Source organism: Salvia hispanica, chromosome 6 (genome assembly GCF_023119035.1).
Source record: "Salvia hispanica cultivar TCC Black 2014 chromosome 6, UniMelb_Shisp_WGS_1.0, whole genome shotgun sequence".
Taxonomy (NCBI): domain Eukaryota; kingdom Viridiplantae; phylum Streptophyta; class Magnoliopsida; order Lamiales; family Lamiaceae; genus Salvia; species Salvia hispanica.
In genome coordinates, this window is record NC_062970.1 from 2,068,717 (window position 1) to 2,087,205 (window position 18,489).

An 18,489-nucleotide genomic window follows, 5' to 3' on the forward strand; every position below is an offset into this window, starting at 1 on the left:
TGTGGAAAAATGATTAATCTTCTTTAGAACGAAAAAAAAAAAAGTTGTGAGCCTGAGTATAAATAATCCATTTTGTTTTGAAGGTGTCTATGAAACTCCAAAAATTGAAGCCCATTAAGCTCAAACAAGCCCATCTTACATGGGCTAATCTGCACCAATAAGCCTACTAAGTTCAACAAGAACTCTGTGTAGAGATAAATGTTTGTAGTCCACATAAAAGTGTATTAAGTTGGTCAAGGGTTGTTTAAGATTAATTTGTTTTGAAATAATACTCCCTCGTTCCAACTAAGTTGAGTCGTATTTTTTTCGGATGTCCAATTTAGTTGAGTTATTTGCTTCTTTTTTTTGATAAAAAAATAAAATATTTAATTACTTTTACTTTATTTCACCACCTAGTTTACTCTGTCTTTTATTTTTTCCTTTTTGTCAGTGAAGAAAGGTAAGGGGCAATAAGAATGAAAGAAAATTTAATAAAAATTAGTAGGATTTCATAATTAATCCTTTTTTCACAATTAGTGATTGAAAATATTTAATTATTTTCCATAATTAGTGATAGAAAATTAGTAGGATTTCATAATCAATTATTTTCCATAAATAGAAATTGAAAACAATTAGTATTGAAAATTAGCAATTATATTATTATTAATAATAATATTATATGCATTTGAAATGAATAGTGTGAATTAATGTTTATGGCATGGGGAGGACTAAGGAGAGTAGCGTGGGGAGAGGGCTCATTTGTGGAAGTAGTTGCTAAGTTGCTTGGGCTGGAAAAAGTGGGGAATATTGACGTGGCATGGAGTCGTGGTGTGACGTAAATAGTGAGTTGTGGATGCTCTTAAGTCCATTCAGGAAAAAATAAATGCCCTCAAAGTTATAATTAAAAGCGAACACGTATTTAATTCATGAAAAATAAAGATATACACTTATATACGCCCAGAGCACACGTGCGCGTCGCTTCCTCTCTCCCTTGCATCTTCTCTATCCTACCCCCTTCCTCCTTACTAATGCCGCCTCTCCCCTCTCATACACCCGCCACCACGTCCCCGATTCCCCCCCATGCACCGCCGTTGTATCCTTCCCTCTCCTTTATTGTCGCCTCCTCCATTGGCTCACCGTCTCCATCGGCGCAACGACCAATGTAATCTATTTATGCATATAAAGTTGGAATATATAAAGATATTTGATGTGTAATGGAAGAAAATGCATATAAAGTCAAATCCCGGCTTTAGGATCCACACTCAATGTAACCGCGTGCTCACATGAGTGACAATCAACAATAAACCAAATTTCCATTTCGATAGAAACAAGACGATGTAGGAAATACTCTCGTAACTGAAACTGGCGCAAAACATCATTTACTAAAGTTGACTTCTTCGATCGAGAAATGCATTAAATATCTACCTAAGCTAGTAGGTCGTCTAGCATATTCTACCTAAACCCTAAACTACCAAGACATTGATACGTAATTCGGAAAATAAATGCTTAATCCCGAGAAACTTCTTGTCTAATAAGTTCGTGAAAAATATTTAAAGCGTCATTTTTATCTCGAGGAAGCAAAAAGAAGAAGATACTCCATATATATATAAAAAAAATCACTCCAAAAAAAAAGAAAAAATAATTGAATAATATATATTAAAAAGTCACATCACTAGCCCAAATCAATGTATTTTCTATAGGAAAACAATAATCCATTGAAGGCCAGTGATTGGCTAGCAAAGGCAGTTGCACGGTAAGAGCGTAGCACAGGATAATATCGTAGTCTATCATCATTCATCAGCAAGGGTTGTATTTTCGATTTCTCTCAATTTTTAAATTCTGCATTTCCTTCATTCCTTTTCTGGTCACAATTTTCAATCCCTTCTTCCTCCCGTATATATATACCCATAAATTATTCTGCTGTTTGTACGGCAGAAGAGAAGAAGAAGGGATGGAGCAGCAGCAAAGGATGAAGCAGCAACAGCAGCAGCTAGCGCTGATGCAGCACTCCCTTTACCATCCCGCTCTTCTCGCTCCTCCTCCTCCTCAGGTTTCATTTTTCACTTCATCAATGGAAATTGAATTTTTTTGCCAATTGTTTGGAACATCGATTTTCTCTTAATCGGATTGGAATTTTTCCTAATTCGCGTTGATTTTATGGAAAAGTTTGGGTTTTGTGTATGATTTTCTGATAATGATGTTCAGGGCTTTTCGATTTTTTTTGTGCCTTTGACTGTGTGTTGTTGAAGTTATTAGCTCTCTAATTACTGATAAGATGTTTTTGGCTAAGTTGTCATTTCCTGAGTTCAATGATGTTTGGAGCTTTGGTTTTGGTGATGAAATGTTGTTATGTCCATATTTGATTGACTGAGCTTGTGGCAGTGGACATTGAATAAAGCTTGTTATTGGAAGATTTTGTATGCTGAAATTTGATTTTGATGAAGTGGTTTCTAATGTTATGTGTTGTTTGTTAGTACTTGTGTGCTAATTGGAGTGTCATTGATTATATAGGCGTTCTTGCTATTTTTGCCCGACTTTTATGATGATCTTTTCGTATTTGATGATTGCGGGAGCTGGACAACTAATAGTAACGTGTTTATGTGTGTTATTTGTAATTTTTTAGTTCAAAATTGAGCTGGATGTTGTGTTCTTGTGGTTTAACGTATGCCTTTGTGTGAGGGAAAAGTAATTTGACGAGAAGCCTCCACTAAACAGAACCTTTGGATTTGATTAATGTTTTAACAAAGGCATTGTCTTATGTTTAGCTTGATTTGTTACTAATGTTTCGATCTATATGCAGATAGAACCAATCTTGAGTGGGAATTTGCCTCCTGGATTCGACTCAACTACATGCCGCAGTGTGTGAGTATTTACTACGGTTTATTGTTGCTATTAACTCCATTTCACGATTTCAAATTTACGTTTAATGTTCTTAAAATCATTTCCTTATGTAATACACCCTCAAGAGGCAGAGGGTTACATCTCCCAAATCTTCTATTTTTGTATGGATATTTGCCTTTTAATCATCGTCTTATTGTAGTAATAATTATATGAAAATAAGATGTTTATGGGTAATGTTGGATTTTCAGGTCTAATGGCTATGTGTATGTGTGATGTAGGTATGTTGGAAATATCCACCCTCAAGTTACCGAACCTCTTCTTCAAGAAGTTTTCTCAGGTACAGGTCCTCTTGAAGGTTGCAAGCTCATTCGGAAAGAAAAGGTGAGCTTCAGTTGTCACTTGCTAACATCTCTTTCCTAGTGCACGGACCCAACATTTAATTAAATGCTAGAATAAGAGCTTGCTTTTTTCTCGTGGCTCTAAAGTGTTGCCTAAGCTCTTTGATTTATATAACGTATATCTGTGTTGTTGGTATGCGATTTAAGCAACCCTTTGAAAATAAAAGCTGTATTGCAAGCAGCGCACGTGGTCGAGCCTGGGGTGATATAACTTCTTAAAACCCTAAACCCCAGCCTTCAAATATTGTCAAATCTTTTTTTTACTTCCTAAAATAGCTCAAGTATAATTAATGTTCAAAACTGATCAGATTAAATCTCCCTTCAAGTTTGATCAGAAACTCTCGAAATCGCCAAAAATAATAACTCCCACATTCCTCCAAATATAATGAACTTTCCAGCTCTTATCTTAAGAAAAATTAATTATTCCTTCTTCAGTTCTTTTACTCTTCTCATTTAATTCCTCATTCTTCGTAAATATCGCAGAAAAAGAACACACATCAGTTAGCGCGTCAGGATTTTTACCCTATTGCCCTGCCTTGACCATCGCTCCTAACAACACTGGTTGCAAGATAAAATACTTTAAAGCTAATATACTCTTACAAGGAAGGACTAGAATTCAAATTTAACTTCTACTAATATCTAATGGACTATTTTCTCATCTCCGCTAATTTACCAGTTTTTGATTGAATGATATACTACATAACATTACCATTATTTGAATGAATGATACATAACGTTACTATATTACAACAAGCCCATTTAAGCTTTATCTATGACATAATGACATAATAAGTCTTTCGGAGGTGCTTATACGATGATAAATTGATATGATCGATAGAAAATTTATTTTTTTCAACTATGATGCAGTCATCCTATGGTTTTGTGGATTACTTTGATCGTCGATCAGCTGCACTCGCCATCGTGACTCTTAATGGCAGGCATTTGTAAGTAAAGCTCTGGTCGTTTGTTGATATTCATTAGTTTCTTGTGGTTTGTCTAATACTTTTCACGCAGGTTTGGACAGCCGATAAAAGTCAATTGGGCGTATGCTACTGCTCAGCGAGAGGACACATCAAGTATGTACAATTTGTTATTGACTTCTGGTCCTCTTTTATCATCAATTTATGGGTTTAGCTAAGCTGTTATATGATGTGTGTGAACTTCCTCTGCAGATCACTTCAACATTTTTGTTGGCGATCTTAGCCCGGAGGTTACTGATGCTACCTTATTTGCATGTTTCTCTGCATATCCTACTTGCTCGTAAGCCGTCCAGTTCTATTACTTTTTTTTTTTGCTTGGAGTTACAATTCCCCTTGCTCTCTGGTTATGTCTGAATGTTACCAACCTTTATGTTGATGCAGAGACGCAAGGGTGATGTGGGACCAAAAAACCGGCCGATCGAGGGGTTTTGGTTTTGTTTCTTTTCGCAGTCAGCAGGTCCATAAATGTTTTCAAATATCCTTCTTTTTTCTCCTTATAATTCATGAATATTTAAGTTGATCATGGACCTTCGTGTAATTTCCAGGATGCTCAAAGCTCAATAAATGACTTGAATGGTGAGAATTCTATTCTCATGTCATTTTTTATTCTATGTTCTTTTTATTGTCGTGCATGCCCGTGAACCAGTAATCAGACTCTCTTTTCCTACTATGTTCCGCAACATTTTTCCTTTTCATTTTTTTAGCATATTTTTAGAGTCAAGGGTCTACGAAGTTATAGTTTGCAACATATAAATGATATTATGATTCAAACAATATAAGTCTTGAACAGTATTTCACTACATCTGTTTTTGCTTTACATTGGTTCTGAAGAAATGACTTTTAATAAGGCGGATATAAGGTGTAGAAGTTTGTAGGAATCTCGATAAATGATAGTACAAGTTTGCACGTGTAACATAGAAGTCTTGCCGGTTTTTTTTGTTGCTCAAGGTTGCAATATGCTTCAAGTGTTGAGCTGTTATTGATGCCTCTTCGTCTTAATATGTTTCCAGGGAAGTGGCTTGGAAGCAGACAAATTCGCTGCAATTGGGCGGCAAAGGGTGCCGGCCTAGGCGATGAGCAGCAGAATCCCGAGTCCAAAAATGTTGTGGAACTAACAAATGGAACGTCTGGTTAGCTTCTTTAACATATACACCATCAACCTATATATTGATGTTAATTTTCTAAATTAATTATGACTAATTTATGGATTTAAATTTGTACCTCATCTTAAGAAGTACTATCAACATTGAATGGATGATACATTCTAGAAAATTACAATCATCGGTTTACATTGATTGCATTTCCAGATTCGAGTCAGTTTCTGTAATATATTTGTCGGACATGTTCTAAGTTGCTCATAACTTGTGCAGATGATGGCCAAGAAAAACGGAACGAAGATGCTCCAGAGAATAATCCACAGTATACAACTGTTTATGTGGGAAACCTTTCTCCTGAAGTAAGTTAACGCTAGTCAAAACTCGACCCAATGATACATCCCATATTGGCATTCAGTTTGACACAAATAAATTGGCTAAATATTCATAGTTTTGCTGAAAAAGAAAAGATTTTTTTATCAAACTCTCCCTAAACCTTCAAAATTGCATAAAGGATTCAGTGTTTTTTGACGTTCCAATCAACCCCTTTCATAGTTGATCTCGTCTATGTGGGTTGGTGGGTTTATTTTATTTTCCTTCTTATTGTTGACACTCAACATCTGCAGGTCACATCGGTTGATCTCCATCGCCATTTTCACGCAATGGGAGCCGGAGTGATTGAAGATGTCCGCATTCAGAGAGACAAAGGTTTTGGGTTCATAAGGTACAGCAGCCACGCTGAAGCTTCCCGTGCTATCCAGATGGGAAATGCTCGCATTCTTTTCGGCAAACCACTTAAGGTATTCACTCTTTTGTTTCAGTTAGTTGACAAGATTGTAACTTTAAAAGGGATGATTATTGACGAATGCCCATGCCCTCTCGGTGACAAAATCCTCGAAAAAAAACACTAAAAATGAAACTTTGCTACCATTGTTGTTTTCTAACGGATACGCGTTCATCTCCAGTGCTCGTGGGGCAGCAAGCCAACCCCTCCCGGAACAAGCTCAACCCCACTTCCTCCACCAGCCGCGGCAGCACACATGCCCGGCTTCGCAGCTGCTGACCTGGAGGCCTACGAACAACAGCTTGCTATGAGTAAGCTAGGCGCTGCTATGAATCCCCAGGCCCACCGTCTCGCTGCTGCTACCCAACAGATGTACGATGGCGGGTACATGAACATGGCTCCGGCCCAGCAACCCCTCTACTACCAGCGTTAACGCAGCAAGGCACGGGTTCAAGTCTCTATCTTTTTTATAAACATGAATGCAAGGTAGATTGTATGTTAGATTTCGGATTAGGAAATCATAATTTTGAACCATTGATGGTTTTTGTCATCTGCTATTTCCGGTGGGATAGATTCATAAAAACTCTGTTTCTAACTTAAACAGAGATTCTTGGCAAAATATTTTTCCCTATCCCTATGTATTACTACCTTTTTAATTTTTCATTTTTATGTTTTCATGGTATTGCCTTATGCAACAATAGAAATATTCAATTTTTTAGTCATTTATTTGGTTTGATTTTTGTTACTTAGTTAATTTTCTGTTTTGTTTGTAGCTTCCTTGCTGTTTGAGTGGATTTTTATTTTTTTCCATAACCAATAGTCTGAAAATTAGACTATATGAGTTTTATTGTAAAATTGTTAGAATAGATCATTCGTTTCAATATTATAAGAAAATGAATGGGTGGAAAAAAGCTTCAAATCATAGTCGCTAATTTATGGGTAACATATTTTAGTCGTTGGTATTAATTATTTTTGTTTTGTTTGTTTTTGGAAAGGGAATATATATTTAAATATTTGGCATTAATTGTTGAAAGAGGAAAAAGTCTTCAAATACCACCTAAACCAAATATAAAATGAAAACAAATTTGTCAATTTTATTGGGGTGGCCCACATACACTCTTCTTGTGTCCTAAAGAAAGTGAAATAAAGAACAATACAAAAAAGAATATGAGTTCTACCAAACCACTACATTTAATTATTAACTTCATAATGTATGTGAGATGTGATTGATATTAGTATACACAAAATGATTTTAAATTAAAAAATAACATATAATAAAGTAGTACTAGAAGAACAACCCCATTCCTTTTCCACTTGGACTCACTAAACAGTGTAACATAGTAATATAATTTTGTGATAATAATAGTAGAAAAATAGGAAATCTAACATAAGTAAAATATAAAAAAGTAGAAAAAAATGTAACATAAAGAAACGGAAAACTAAAAAAAATTCTAAGTAAGAAATTTCGGGAGATACTAAGAGCATCCACAATAACGGACTAGCTGACGCCTTAGCCACCGGCGTGCGGCTAGGGCGCTCGGCTAGCCGAGTGGACGAAAAACCACATAATAGTTTCTCATACCCTTATGCAAGCCTCGCTCCTTATTCGTATGTTGGTAGAAAAAATATACTACTCACTATGTCCTAAGGTAGTTGAAACATTTCTTTTGAGCACGAGATTTAAGAAATTGATTTGTTAAAAGTTAAAGTGGAGAGAGTAAAGTAAGATAAAAAATAAAATAAGAGAGATGAACAAGGTTTTTATCAAAAAGATAAATGACTCAATTTGAGAGAAACTGAAAATGAATACAACTCCATTACCTTGAATCAAATAGAGTACTAATTTAAAGAATATATATACAAAGCTGTTAAGTGATGAGAGTTCACTTTATTTTACATGAAATGAGTATATTTCTAATGAATTACTAATCCATAAATTTTAGGTGGTATGATTTTATTAAAAATAAAAATAAGATTAATTTGATAGATGAATTAAAATATAATATAATTATTGTTTTGAACGGATCAAGTATCATTTATCTTTTGCTACTGGTTTAAAAAGTATAGTTCCCTACTCCACCAAAAGTGATGACATGGTTCTAAACTGAATTGAAACCCTTTACAAAGTATGATTTCTATAGATACAAATTTAAGAATAAGGAATATTTTGCAACTAATATTTTTCAACAAGGAATATTTTGTAACCCATTAATAATATTCTGGTACCATCTCCAATATTCCATCAGATTTTTTTTATTAAATTAAATTTCATGTTTTCCATATATTCTCTATTGGCAATATTGTGTGGTGCATATGAAGCTAGTGGTGCATACGCATGGTTAGATCAGAACAGTCCATACGGTCCTCACCGGACCAATAGTTCTGATTTCGAAACCATGATTGTACTAAATGGACTGAACTGGAACTGACACAATGGTTCAGTACTTCAATTAGCACGTTGGTTCATTAAAGTGAGAGACGCATGAGGCCACAAACTTGGATTTTTGACAAAGAGCTTCCTCGATCAGGAAGCTCAACGGTAGGATGCTCCCAGAGTAGAACTCCACCAACTCTCGAAGAAATTCGAATCGACAATTCTAGTCCTAAATTGGTTCGGTTCCAACTTCCAACGAAATCGGACCGGTCAAAACTGGCTCGTTCCAACGAAACCGGAACCGTTGATGCCGGTTCAAAACCAGGGCACCTCTAGCTAGTGCTTATTGGTCATATCACATAGTATTGCTTTGTTTGTGCTCAGATTTGAACATCACCATATTGATAACAAATTTTTTGAATTTGAGAGTTAATTAAAAAGCAAAATTTGAAGATATATGAACAAAAGATGAACAAAATTTGATGAGCTGTTTCTCATTATATATGAAGGAAAGTGTTACAATTCCGCAGTGTTTATGTATACATACATATATATGTACTCTAAAATTACTTATTCATGTCACCGGAAATCTACACGGCCAAAATTCCGGCGGTGAACATCTGGCCGTTCGCATACGGCGAGCCTACAACTTCCGCCGCCGCCGTCGCTTCCGCGCTACACTTCTCCTTCCGCTCATCCATCACCATCTGCGTATACCGGCAATCCGCGCTACAAAACGCTTTCTCACCTCTGCAATTTTCCAAATCACAAACTCAATTAGGGGAAAAAAACCTAATTCACATCTCAAAAATCAAATTCAATCGATGATCGGAAAATTTTCAATTGTGAATTACCTATACATGTATATATCCTTGCCGTGGAGCTTCTTCCTGCACAAATCGCACGAATTCAGAAAATCCGTCGTCGGAGCGCCTCCAGCCTCCGCGCCTCTCGCCGGCGATATGTGGAACACCGCGGCGCGATTGCTCATCTTACCGCTCTGTATCCTGAACGGAGATCTCCCGTCGCCCTTCCTCCCTCCCTCCGCCGCGTACACCTTCGTGCGCGGCTTGCTCCCGCCGTGACACGTCACTATCGTGTACTCCTCCGAGCTATCCTCCTCCGCCTCTCTCCTCCTAATCGGCGAATTCACCGGAATCGGACTCGATCGCGCGAAATTCCGGCTGAACAGCGCCGGAATTCCATCCCTACTACCTCCAGATTTCTCGAGCGCCGCGACGATGCCTAGCCCCACCGCGCCGAGATCTAGGCTCTTCAGCCCCCTCGGCGACTGAATCTGAGACCTAGGGCTTCCGGCGCCGGAGGAGAAGGAGCCGGTGAGGATCTCGATCACCGGCTTCGACGTCTTCCCTAACATGATCACTGTAATTGATGAGTTTTTCGATTAATCGATGTGATTAATTTGATGGAGGGGGAGATTTGGGGGTTTAGGGATTTGGTATTGAGCTCTCTTCCCTTTTAATGGAGCTTCTTCCTTTGATTGGTGGAGTAGTTTGAGAAAGCTAAGCCCATGGTTTGGTTTGAAATGCGGAGTTATATAGTGATATTTGGAAGCTTGTTTAATACGATTAAATTGATTAAATATCGGAAAAGACCAAAGGTTTATTAAAAAAGTAAGAAGCCATTGAATTTCAATGAAATTTTGGCTAGTTTCACTATTTCAAAATTAGATAATAAAAGTTACGAGTCTTAAATGTTTTCTTAACTTTTTATAGATAAAATACTACTTATTCGAAAATTTTAGCCAGCTTAAATTTAAAATCGTGGACTCCCTCCTTATGTTCCATTTTAATTGTCACTTTTTTTCATTTTGATCTGTCTCAACTTAATTATCATACTTCATTTTTACGTTAAGTAGGTCTTACATTTACTCACATTTTATACAGCTTAGTCTTAAAACCCGTGCTCACTCCAAGAGTGACAATTAAGTTGAGACGGAGGGAGTAATATAAAATTTTATTCAGCTTAGATTTAAAAATCGTGGTCATTACTCGTTACTATCGATTTATAAAATTTCCGGACAAATCACAATTTGACCAAAATTTATAGCAAATTTCATTTTGTAAAATATCAAAAATTTGATAAGTGCGAATTTATGATTTTTCTAGCAATTTGTATCTTACTCCGTTGATGAAATTTCGTTGAGTATAAAATATCGAGAAAAGGTATCATTATTGATAAAATTCGGTTGATTTTGTTTTGATTATTAAAAAAAGAATGGAAAATTTGCTTAACTTCATTACTAATATTTTAGTAAAGAGATATGTAATTAAAATGAGATAACTTAGGATTTGTGATGAAACGATGTTGCATATCATTGACACGCCACTTCGTTGCTCAATCAAATTTCCCATGGGATCTCATTTTACTATTTTTTCTGATAACTCAAAAAATCAAAATAAAATGTGCCGTTGAACCACATTCTCCCACTTATAATATTTGGTTCTACTTCTAATAACATTATTATTATTTATTTACTCCAATTATTATAAAAATTACTACTAGTATTTTTCGTTTATTTGTAAACATATTAATTGAAAATCAGATATACAAATAATTTTTTAAAACAAATTCAACTATTTGAAATCTATGGATATTATAGATAGATGTTTTTATTTAATGTTGTCGATATTTATAAAAATATTTACGTAATACTATAAGTGAAAAAATTCGTAGTAGTATTCAATATTCTTCATTGGTTTGCTTGTCAATGTTATAACAAACGAATAAAAGGTGTATCTATTAAAATACTCCAAGTAAATAAAATAATAAAATAAAATCCTAATTGCATGATTGATTTTTCACATTATTGAATATTTTCCCTCGGAACACAATCACTAAGGCTGAATTATTGAACCACTTTATTCTTTTTATTATTAAATCGGATTCCAAAGTTTTATTGTTTTTCCAAGATGTCACTTGTCAGTGGACAATATTTTAAGATACGTCTCTGTCCGACTGATCGGGACCCAATCAAGGGGGTGGGGCCCACCTCGCCGTGTTCTGACTCAGCTCGAGATTCCGGCGATGTGACGTCGCCGGCGGCGGGACACGCGGCGCTTGCTATATCTGCTAAGTCCAGCCCGGTGGGCCCCGCTGCCTCTATCTATTTATTTTCCTTTCCTTTAGGTTTGGGCTTTTTTGGAGTATTGGAGTAAAGGCCCGCATGTGGTGGGCCCGGTCTTGTCTTGTGGGGCCCGCGAATGATGTTTGTTTTGGATGGTGCCGCTGAATTGCCACTCACTCACAGTATTGAGCTGTTGCTATGTGGAATGACGGATCTACCCTTCAATATTCAGTCGTAGCTTAGTTGGTAAGATGTTTTTCCTATATACTAAGTACTCCATCCGTTCCAAAAAATGAAGAAAGTATAAAGAAATATCACACTTTTCGAATTGAAACATACAAAAAAATCTAGAATATTGGTATATCGTGATTTCTGTATGTTAACATTATGCAATTTTTTATACTGCAAGTACCGATAATTGAGTATATAGTATTTACTGAAAAACGCAATGTAAATCTAATTGAGTATAGTGGATTGTGGGTCCTACTTTTATATATTAGTTTTATACTAATAAAATATGAGTAGGAATGAGTTAGTGGAATATGGTGTCCACTACAAAAAATGGTAAAAAGTGAAATGGGACAAAATTTGGAAGATAGACAGAAATGGAAAAATAGGACAAACTTTCAGAGACAAATGTAGTATGGAAAAATAGGACAAACTTTCAGAGACAAATGTAGTATTCAGTATATCATGATAACGACATATGCCGATATTACGATGCATATTGATTTTTTATACCTACCAAATATATATAGCTATGGGTATTTCAGTAAGGCATATTGAGAATCGGTACCTTATTTGTGTCGAAAATTGTCATACTGAAAATATTAGCATACTGAAAAATTCGGTAAAGTATAGTATTTAATTTACATATTTAGCTAAAACATATGATATGATATATTCGGTAAATATATAGTGCTATCAACTATCAACACATCCCTAATCATAGCAACTCGTAACCTATTTACTAAATTGTCAATCGTCCAATGACAAAATTGACAACCAAAAGGATCAATATTTTTTAAAAGTTTAAGATCCAATTTTTATTTTTATTTTTGAAAATCACAACAATGATGTTATCTCAATTTTGTAATTATATCTTTAAGTTTCATTTTCATCTAATTGATGAGTTGATCAGTTGCGGAGTAAAAGCACATTCGAATATTGTCGTATACAATTACATCTTCAAATTAATTTAGGATAATAGTTTTAAAACGACCTCGTTCCACTTAAATTTTCCATCTGAAATAATGTCACCTAAATTATTGGTACCTACCCAATTAAATAAAGCAAAGCCGTGTGAAGTGAATGCACTGAAATTAATGGAAATATATAAAATGATTAGTTAATTGTTACTCTATGTCTCTATCATCATAGTCGTATTCTTCTTTTACTCATTTTCATTTTTCACCATGATATGAAGTGATAAAAATAAAAGTAAATCGATCTAATTCATTGTTGAATTTAATAGACATTGATAGATAATTGGTTATTCTAAAATTTATTCTACCGTCTTATTTTTTTCAAATACTAATTTTATTATTTTTTACAATGATGATTCAGTTATTTCCAATGTTTCAAATCATCAACATAATCCCATTTGAAAATTCATCAATTGCAATCAGCTTTGCATTTATTAATTTAAATGTTACATAAAATATAAAAAATTAAATCAAGTGACGTAATTTTAAAATATTAATATTACTCAAATATATCGTCAAACCAGCCATCAACTTTGAGAGTCGATTATTGTATTTCATATTACTCCATAGTTTATTTGGTGAGATATTGTGTCACTATTTGTTGATGGTATGTGTTTGACGTCAACTTCATTAATTCATGGTAATATATATTAAAATACAATTCCCACAGAATATACATAAATTTGTACTTAGATAAGACTAAATCAAATTAATATTATTTAATTTTATTTTAAAAATAGACTGGTGACCAAACCAGATAGCTTATTGGTTGATTAACTAATTGTCTGACCAATTCCTAGGACTAAATATACTGTATAATCTGTTCACTGAAATATAGTAGGAGTAGTATAATTTAATAAGATTGAAAACAATATAATAATTGAAATGCCTTCATATCATATCCAAGACTTTGCATATCAACTATGTGAAATATTATACAGGCAGAAAAAAAATAAGATTTTAGGAAATACATATTTTCTAGTATTTATTAGATTGAATAAAATTCCGGAATAAGATATTTTACAACCCGAAAAGCGAAAAAAAAAAAAATTTGGACCATTTCTCGATTTATGCGTGTCATCCTTGCGCAGGGGCCATGCTAATCTTCTCTGTATCGTTCCAATTTTATCGAATGTCCCCGAAGGGACAAACACTGATGCTATGCTTCTTATTATAAATGTCAACATATTGCTTTGTTTGGGCGATGTGGGATAGTTGAGTCTCCTCCCACATTCTCTTTTCATATACATAACCATTATTCATTTTTTCAATTAATGAGTGTATGGATCTATCACCATGTTAGCCCAATAAGTTTCAATTGTATCCAAATTCCAGCCCATTCAAATATTCAATACTTGGCAATTGTAGCATTTATATTAATAAAATACAAATATAAATTTGTATAAAGTATATAAATCCAAAAATTAACAGTATATAGAAACTAATATTAGATCCCATTTATGATTTAAATAATTATAACCATCCACTATATCACAAAACAAATTCTAGAAACCGAATATTTAAAAGAATTGGCAAATCTATAACTTAAAATAAGACTTTAGGTAATGCATATTCATGAATTCATAATATCGTCGTATTAAATTAAATTATAAATCGGAATATAAAGTTGTAATGTTCAACACTTGAGTATTAATATTATTGTTTACTAGCATAAAACACATTTAACAATCCCAACCCCGAAATGGATAAAATTGTTTATAATAAAATATACACCACAAAAAATCTACATTTAATAATCCACCCGAAATTGATAAAATAAAAAAATTGGACAATTTCCTTATTTATGCGTGTCATTTTGTGCAGGAGCCATGTTAATCTTCTCTATATCATTTCAATTTTATCAGATGCATAAATTATTGTCATGTTGCTTTTAATAAATGGCAAAGTGGGATAGTCGAGCCTCCCAGATTTCTTTTCCCTTTCGTAACCATTATTTGATTTTTAATATCCTAATATTATGCCATATTACACAAACATTTTTTAAAAATCTCTTTATTTTATGTAGAAACTATTCTCATAGTTTGCTACTTTTTAAATTTATTGGCGCATGCAAAACAATAACAAATAAGAAAAGAAAATACGTTTTATTTGTAGATAAGTATGAATTTTAAAAAAAATTTGGACCATTTCTCGATTTATGCGTGTCATCCTTGCGCAGGGGCCATGCTAATCTTCTCTGTATCATTCCAATTTTATCGGATGTCCCCGAGGGGACATTTATTGATGTTATGATGCATATTATAAAGGCCAATATCTAGTTTTGCAGAGCCGATGTGGTAATTGAGCAATAGAAGATGGGCCTCCAATCATGTTATCTTTTGTCTTACATACCATTTCAATCTTTTATTTAATCAAACTATAGAACTATTATAATATTATGCCATAAAAAATTATAGTATTTTAGAAAAATGTGTTTCTTTTAGGTAGAAACTAATTTTGACTTTTAAATGGTATATTCTTAAAAGAACTGAAAAAGGATATAAAAAGAGAAGAACCTAAATATGGAAATATTCATTTTATTTTAATTCATTTTCATGAACAAATTTGAAATGCAAAATACTTTAAAACTCTAATCAAACACACATTTATAACCACCCTTTCGATTAATTAATTGATTTCTAATTGAATTATCAGTATTCATTACAATCAATAAAGCATATAACTAATGGTTATTTTTGGAGAATTAGTATAAATGATCCTAGTCATTATCTAATCGCCCAATATACCCATATCCTAATTCAAATCCATACAATTAATTTATAATCTCAATCCAAATAATTAGGAATTAAATGAGAAAATATACCATGAATTTCCCTCCAAAAACAAACAAACCTTCAAAATTCCGGGATACTTCCGATTTCAAATATATGGATACCGCAACAATAATTCAAACTTATCCACTCCGCAATATCTACTATCACTACCTATATAAATGGGTGCATTCATTGTTATACTCCATTATTTTTCCAACTAAATAGCCTTGAATATAGTTTAAATATGTTTTATACGAAAAATTGACGATGCATTTGATACGAATTTTATGATGCATTCAGTTTGATTTTAAAATAACGAGTATCTACTCTCGTACGATGCACAATTCAATTAATTTTACGAAAAACAATTTAATATCACTTTATTCTCACTTGAATTTGAAAACTAAAAAAATCTAAACTTCCGAAACTTAACATTTACAAGATATTTACAACATGCATAAATATAGACTACATATGTATTTGTTCTAAAGTTTTCATCCTATTTTTTTCTCTTCTAGAATTCTCTACTCTTTTCTTATGTATTCTATTTATTTCTAAATATTTCTATTATAAATTATCTTCAAATTTTAATTACAAAAACCAGGCTTATTGTTTATAAAAACACATTTCGTACAATAAAAATACTAAAATAAGAACACGAAGAAACACTACTCAGTTGATAAAACGTTTTTTCTCAATCCAATAGGTTAGGAATTCAGGTCATAAATAGAGAATCTTTATTGATCATTTTTCAATAAAAAATAATAATTGTCGATTAAGTAGGTTTAAGATAATTTTCTCAATCTCATATACTTCAGCAAGTTACAATTTGAATATTTAATACTCCTAATAATTTTCTTATTAAATAGATATATAAATATAGCAATAATTAAGTATAAAATAAAACTATAATATAGTAAAATTAATCACAACTAATAACTATAATCTCAATCCATAGTAATATAAGTAAAATGTTAAAAACCAATTATGCAAGTGGTATAATATTTAAAATTACATTTAAACAACAAAAGCACATATATTGATTAAAACATTTTTTGATATAAAAAGAACATTCATGTTTAAAAAATACATAGTCAAATTTAATGTCAACACCATCAATATGAAATTATTAATATAGTACAATTTATAATGTTCAAAATATGGAAGCCATTCTCATAGATAAAATAATAAACTATCCAATAAATAAAAAATAAATATAATCTATCTTCGTATTTTTATCAATTTCAAAACTTTAATTTATTAAATTAAACAAATAAATTCATAACATTAATCCAAGTCATCACATAAATCCATAAGAATTTGTTATATCATATACTATATGTCTCATAAAAGAATAATCATTAAACTCTTCAACTATATAATTGGATCAACTAATTAAAAAGTATATTACTAACAAACCATTTATTAGATAGTAACTCAATTCAGATTGAAACATCGAGGAAATTACAATTTTTCCTTCAAAACTTAATGAATATGATCTCGTCCGTGGAAGCATGAAATAACATAAATGCAAAGTATATATCCAGATACTCAATAATTTATGTAAAAAACAAAGATGAAAGAATTGTAAGAAAAAGAGGAAAGAAAACATAGATGAAAGAATTCAGATTTGTATGCAATATATATATATATATCTATATCAATAATGAAATTACTACCTCCGTCCTCAAAATTTGTCCCACTTTGACCCGACATGAATTTTAAGAAATGTAATGGAAAGTGAGTTGAAAAAGTTAGTGAATTGTGGGTCCTATTTTTATATATTAGTTTTATAGTAATAAAATGTGAGTAGGAATGAGTTAGTGGAATATGGGGTCCACTACCAAAAAATGATGAAAAGTGAAATGAGACAAATTTTGGGGGACGGACGAAAATAGAAAAATGGAACAAATTTTCTGGACGGAGGTAGTATAAACTAGAGAGAGCAAATATAATTTATAATTAAATCTATAAAAACAAAAATAACTAACACACCAAATTGTATAAAAAGTTTTGGACCATTTCTCCAATTTATGCACGGATGACATTCGGTCGTGCTAATTTTCTCTGTATCATTCCAATTTTATTGGATGCACTAAATTAATGTTATGCTGCTTATTATAAGTGCCAATGTATTATTTTGTAGCGGTGATGTGGGATAATTAATCCTCCTCTTAAGTCCATTACAATGAAATGATCAATTCAAAATTTCAAATTAACAATAAATAAACTAAAACCAGTATAAATTAGATCCTATCCATGATATAAATACCTATAAGGCTTTAAGTCCATTACAATGAAATGATCAATTCAAATTAACATTAAACTAAAACCAGTATAATTTAGATCCTATTTATTATATAAATACCTCTAAGGCTCTAACTAACAATTATAGTATCATTAAAAAATATCTAGAACCAAAAAAAACTGGAAAATAAATTTACACAAACAAAAACTTGTAAAATAAGTTAAGGGTCAAAATCATCCCTATAACGTACTACTCCTAATATTACAAATAGATATGAATGGTATACTTCATTTCTTATTTAGATATGATCTACTCCCTACATTATTCTCTCTTATTTTATAATTTTTCCGCGTTAACTATTTATTATTATTTTTATTAAATTAGTACAAAAAAATAACCGGAACTGCTAAAACGGGACGGAGGGAGTATTATTGTTAGTTTTTGGTCTTAATTTTAACATGAAAATTTATGTATCCTATACTAATTATTTCGATATGTATTGTTGATCATACTAACAAAAATTTGAGTGGTTACCTAATTCACATAATTTATTTAGTTTTCGAATTTCTATATCATTTCTGTATCTTGACACATTACTGTCTTTTAATCAGTCGGATTATAAATGATCTAATATAAATTAAATAAGATAGAGTTCAATTCCAACATTAATTTGTACGGAGTAGAATTTTGCGAGTAAATATAGGCACATGTCACGTCCAATATT

The 18,489-nt window shown here is 32.6% G+C and overlaps 2 protein-coding genes and 3 non-coding genes across 5 annotated transcripts; 1 reads left to right on the top strand and 4 right to left on the bottom strand.

Moving 5' to 3' along the window:
* Nucleotides 1-1,801: 1,801 nt before the first annotated feature.
* LOC125193999 (oligouridylate-binding protein 1-like) lies at nucleotides 1,802-6,707 on the top strand. Its single transcript, XM_048091989.1, has 12 exons — nucleotides 1,802-2,029; nucleotides 2,780-2,841; nucleotides 3,099-3,201; nucleotides 4,086-4,162; nucleotides 4,233-4,294; nucleotides 4,391-4,478; nucleotides 4,580-4,655; nucleotides 4,744-4,774; nucleotides 5,209-5,328; nucleotides 5,569-5,654; nucleotides 5,919-6,092; nucleotides 6,258-6,707. Exons 1-12 carry the CDS (start codon nucleotides 1,931-1,933, stop codon nucleotides 6,507-6,509), a joined length of 1,230 nt encoding a protein of 409 aa, XP_047947946.1. The 5' UTR covers nucleotides 1,802-1,930; the 3' UTR covers nucleotides 6,510-6,707.
* Nucleotides 6,708-8,919: 2,212 nt separating this feature from the next.
* Nucleotides 8,920-9,997, bottom strand: LOC125192639 (FCS-Like Zinc finger 13-like). Its single transcript, XM_048090263.1, has 2 exons — nucleotides 9,305-9,997; nucleotides 8,920-9,200 (listed from the first exon to the last, which is right to left on the bottom strand). Exons 1-2 carry the CDS (start codon nucleotides 9,826-9,828, stop codon nucleotides 9,041-9,043), a joined length of 684 nt encoding a protein of 227 aa, XP_047946220.1. The 5' UTR covers nucleotides 9,829-9,997; the 3' UTR covers nucleotides 8,920-9,040.
* Nucleotides 9,998-13,788: 3,791 nt separating this feature from the next.
* On the bottom strand, nucleotides 13,789-13,891 carry LOC125197710. The gene has a single exon (XR_007172236.1). It is a non-coding gene; the product is annotated as a U6 spliceosomal RNA (small nuclear RNA).
* Nucleotides 13,892-14,522: 631 nt separating this feature from the next.
* Nucleotides 14,523-14,629, bottom strand: LOC125197564. Its single transcript, XR_007172104.1, has one exon. It is a non-coding gene; the product is annotated as a U6 spliceosomal RNA (small nuclear RNA).
* A 247-nt stretch (nucleotides 14,630-14,876) lies between these two features.
* On the bottom strand, nucleotides 14,877-14,979 carry LOC125197560. Its single transcript, XR_007172100.1, has one exon. It is a non-coding gene; the product is annotated as a U6 spliceosomal RNA (small nuclear RNA).
* Between the last annotated feature and the right edge of the window lie 3,510 nt (nucleotides 14,980-18,489).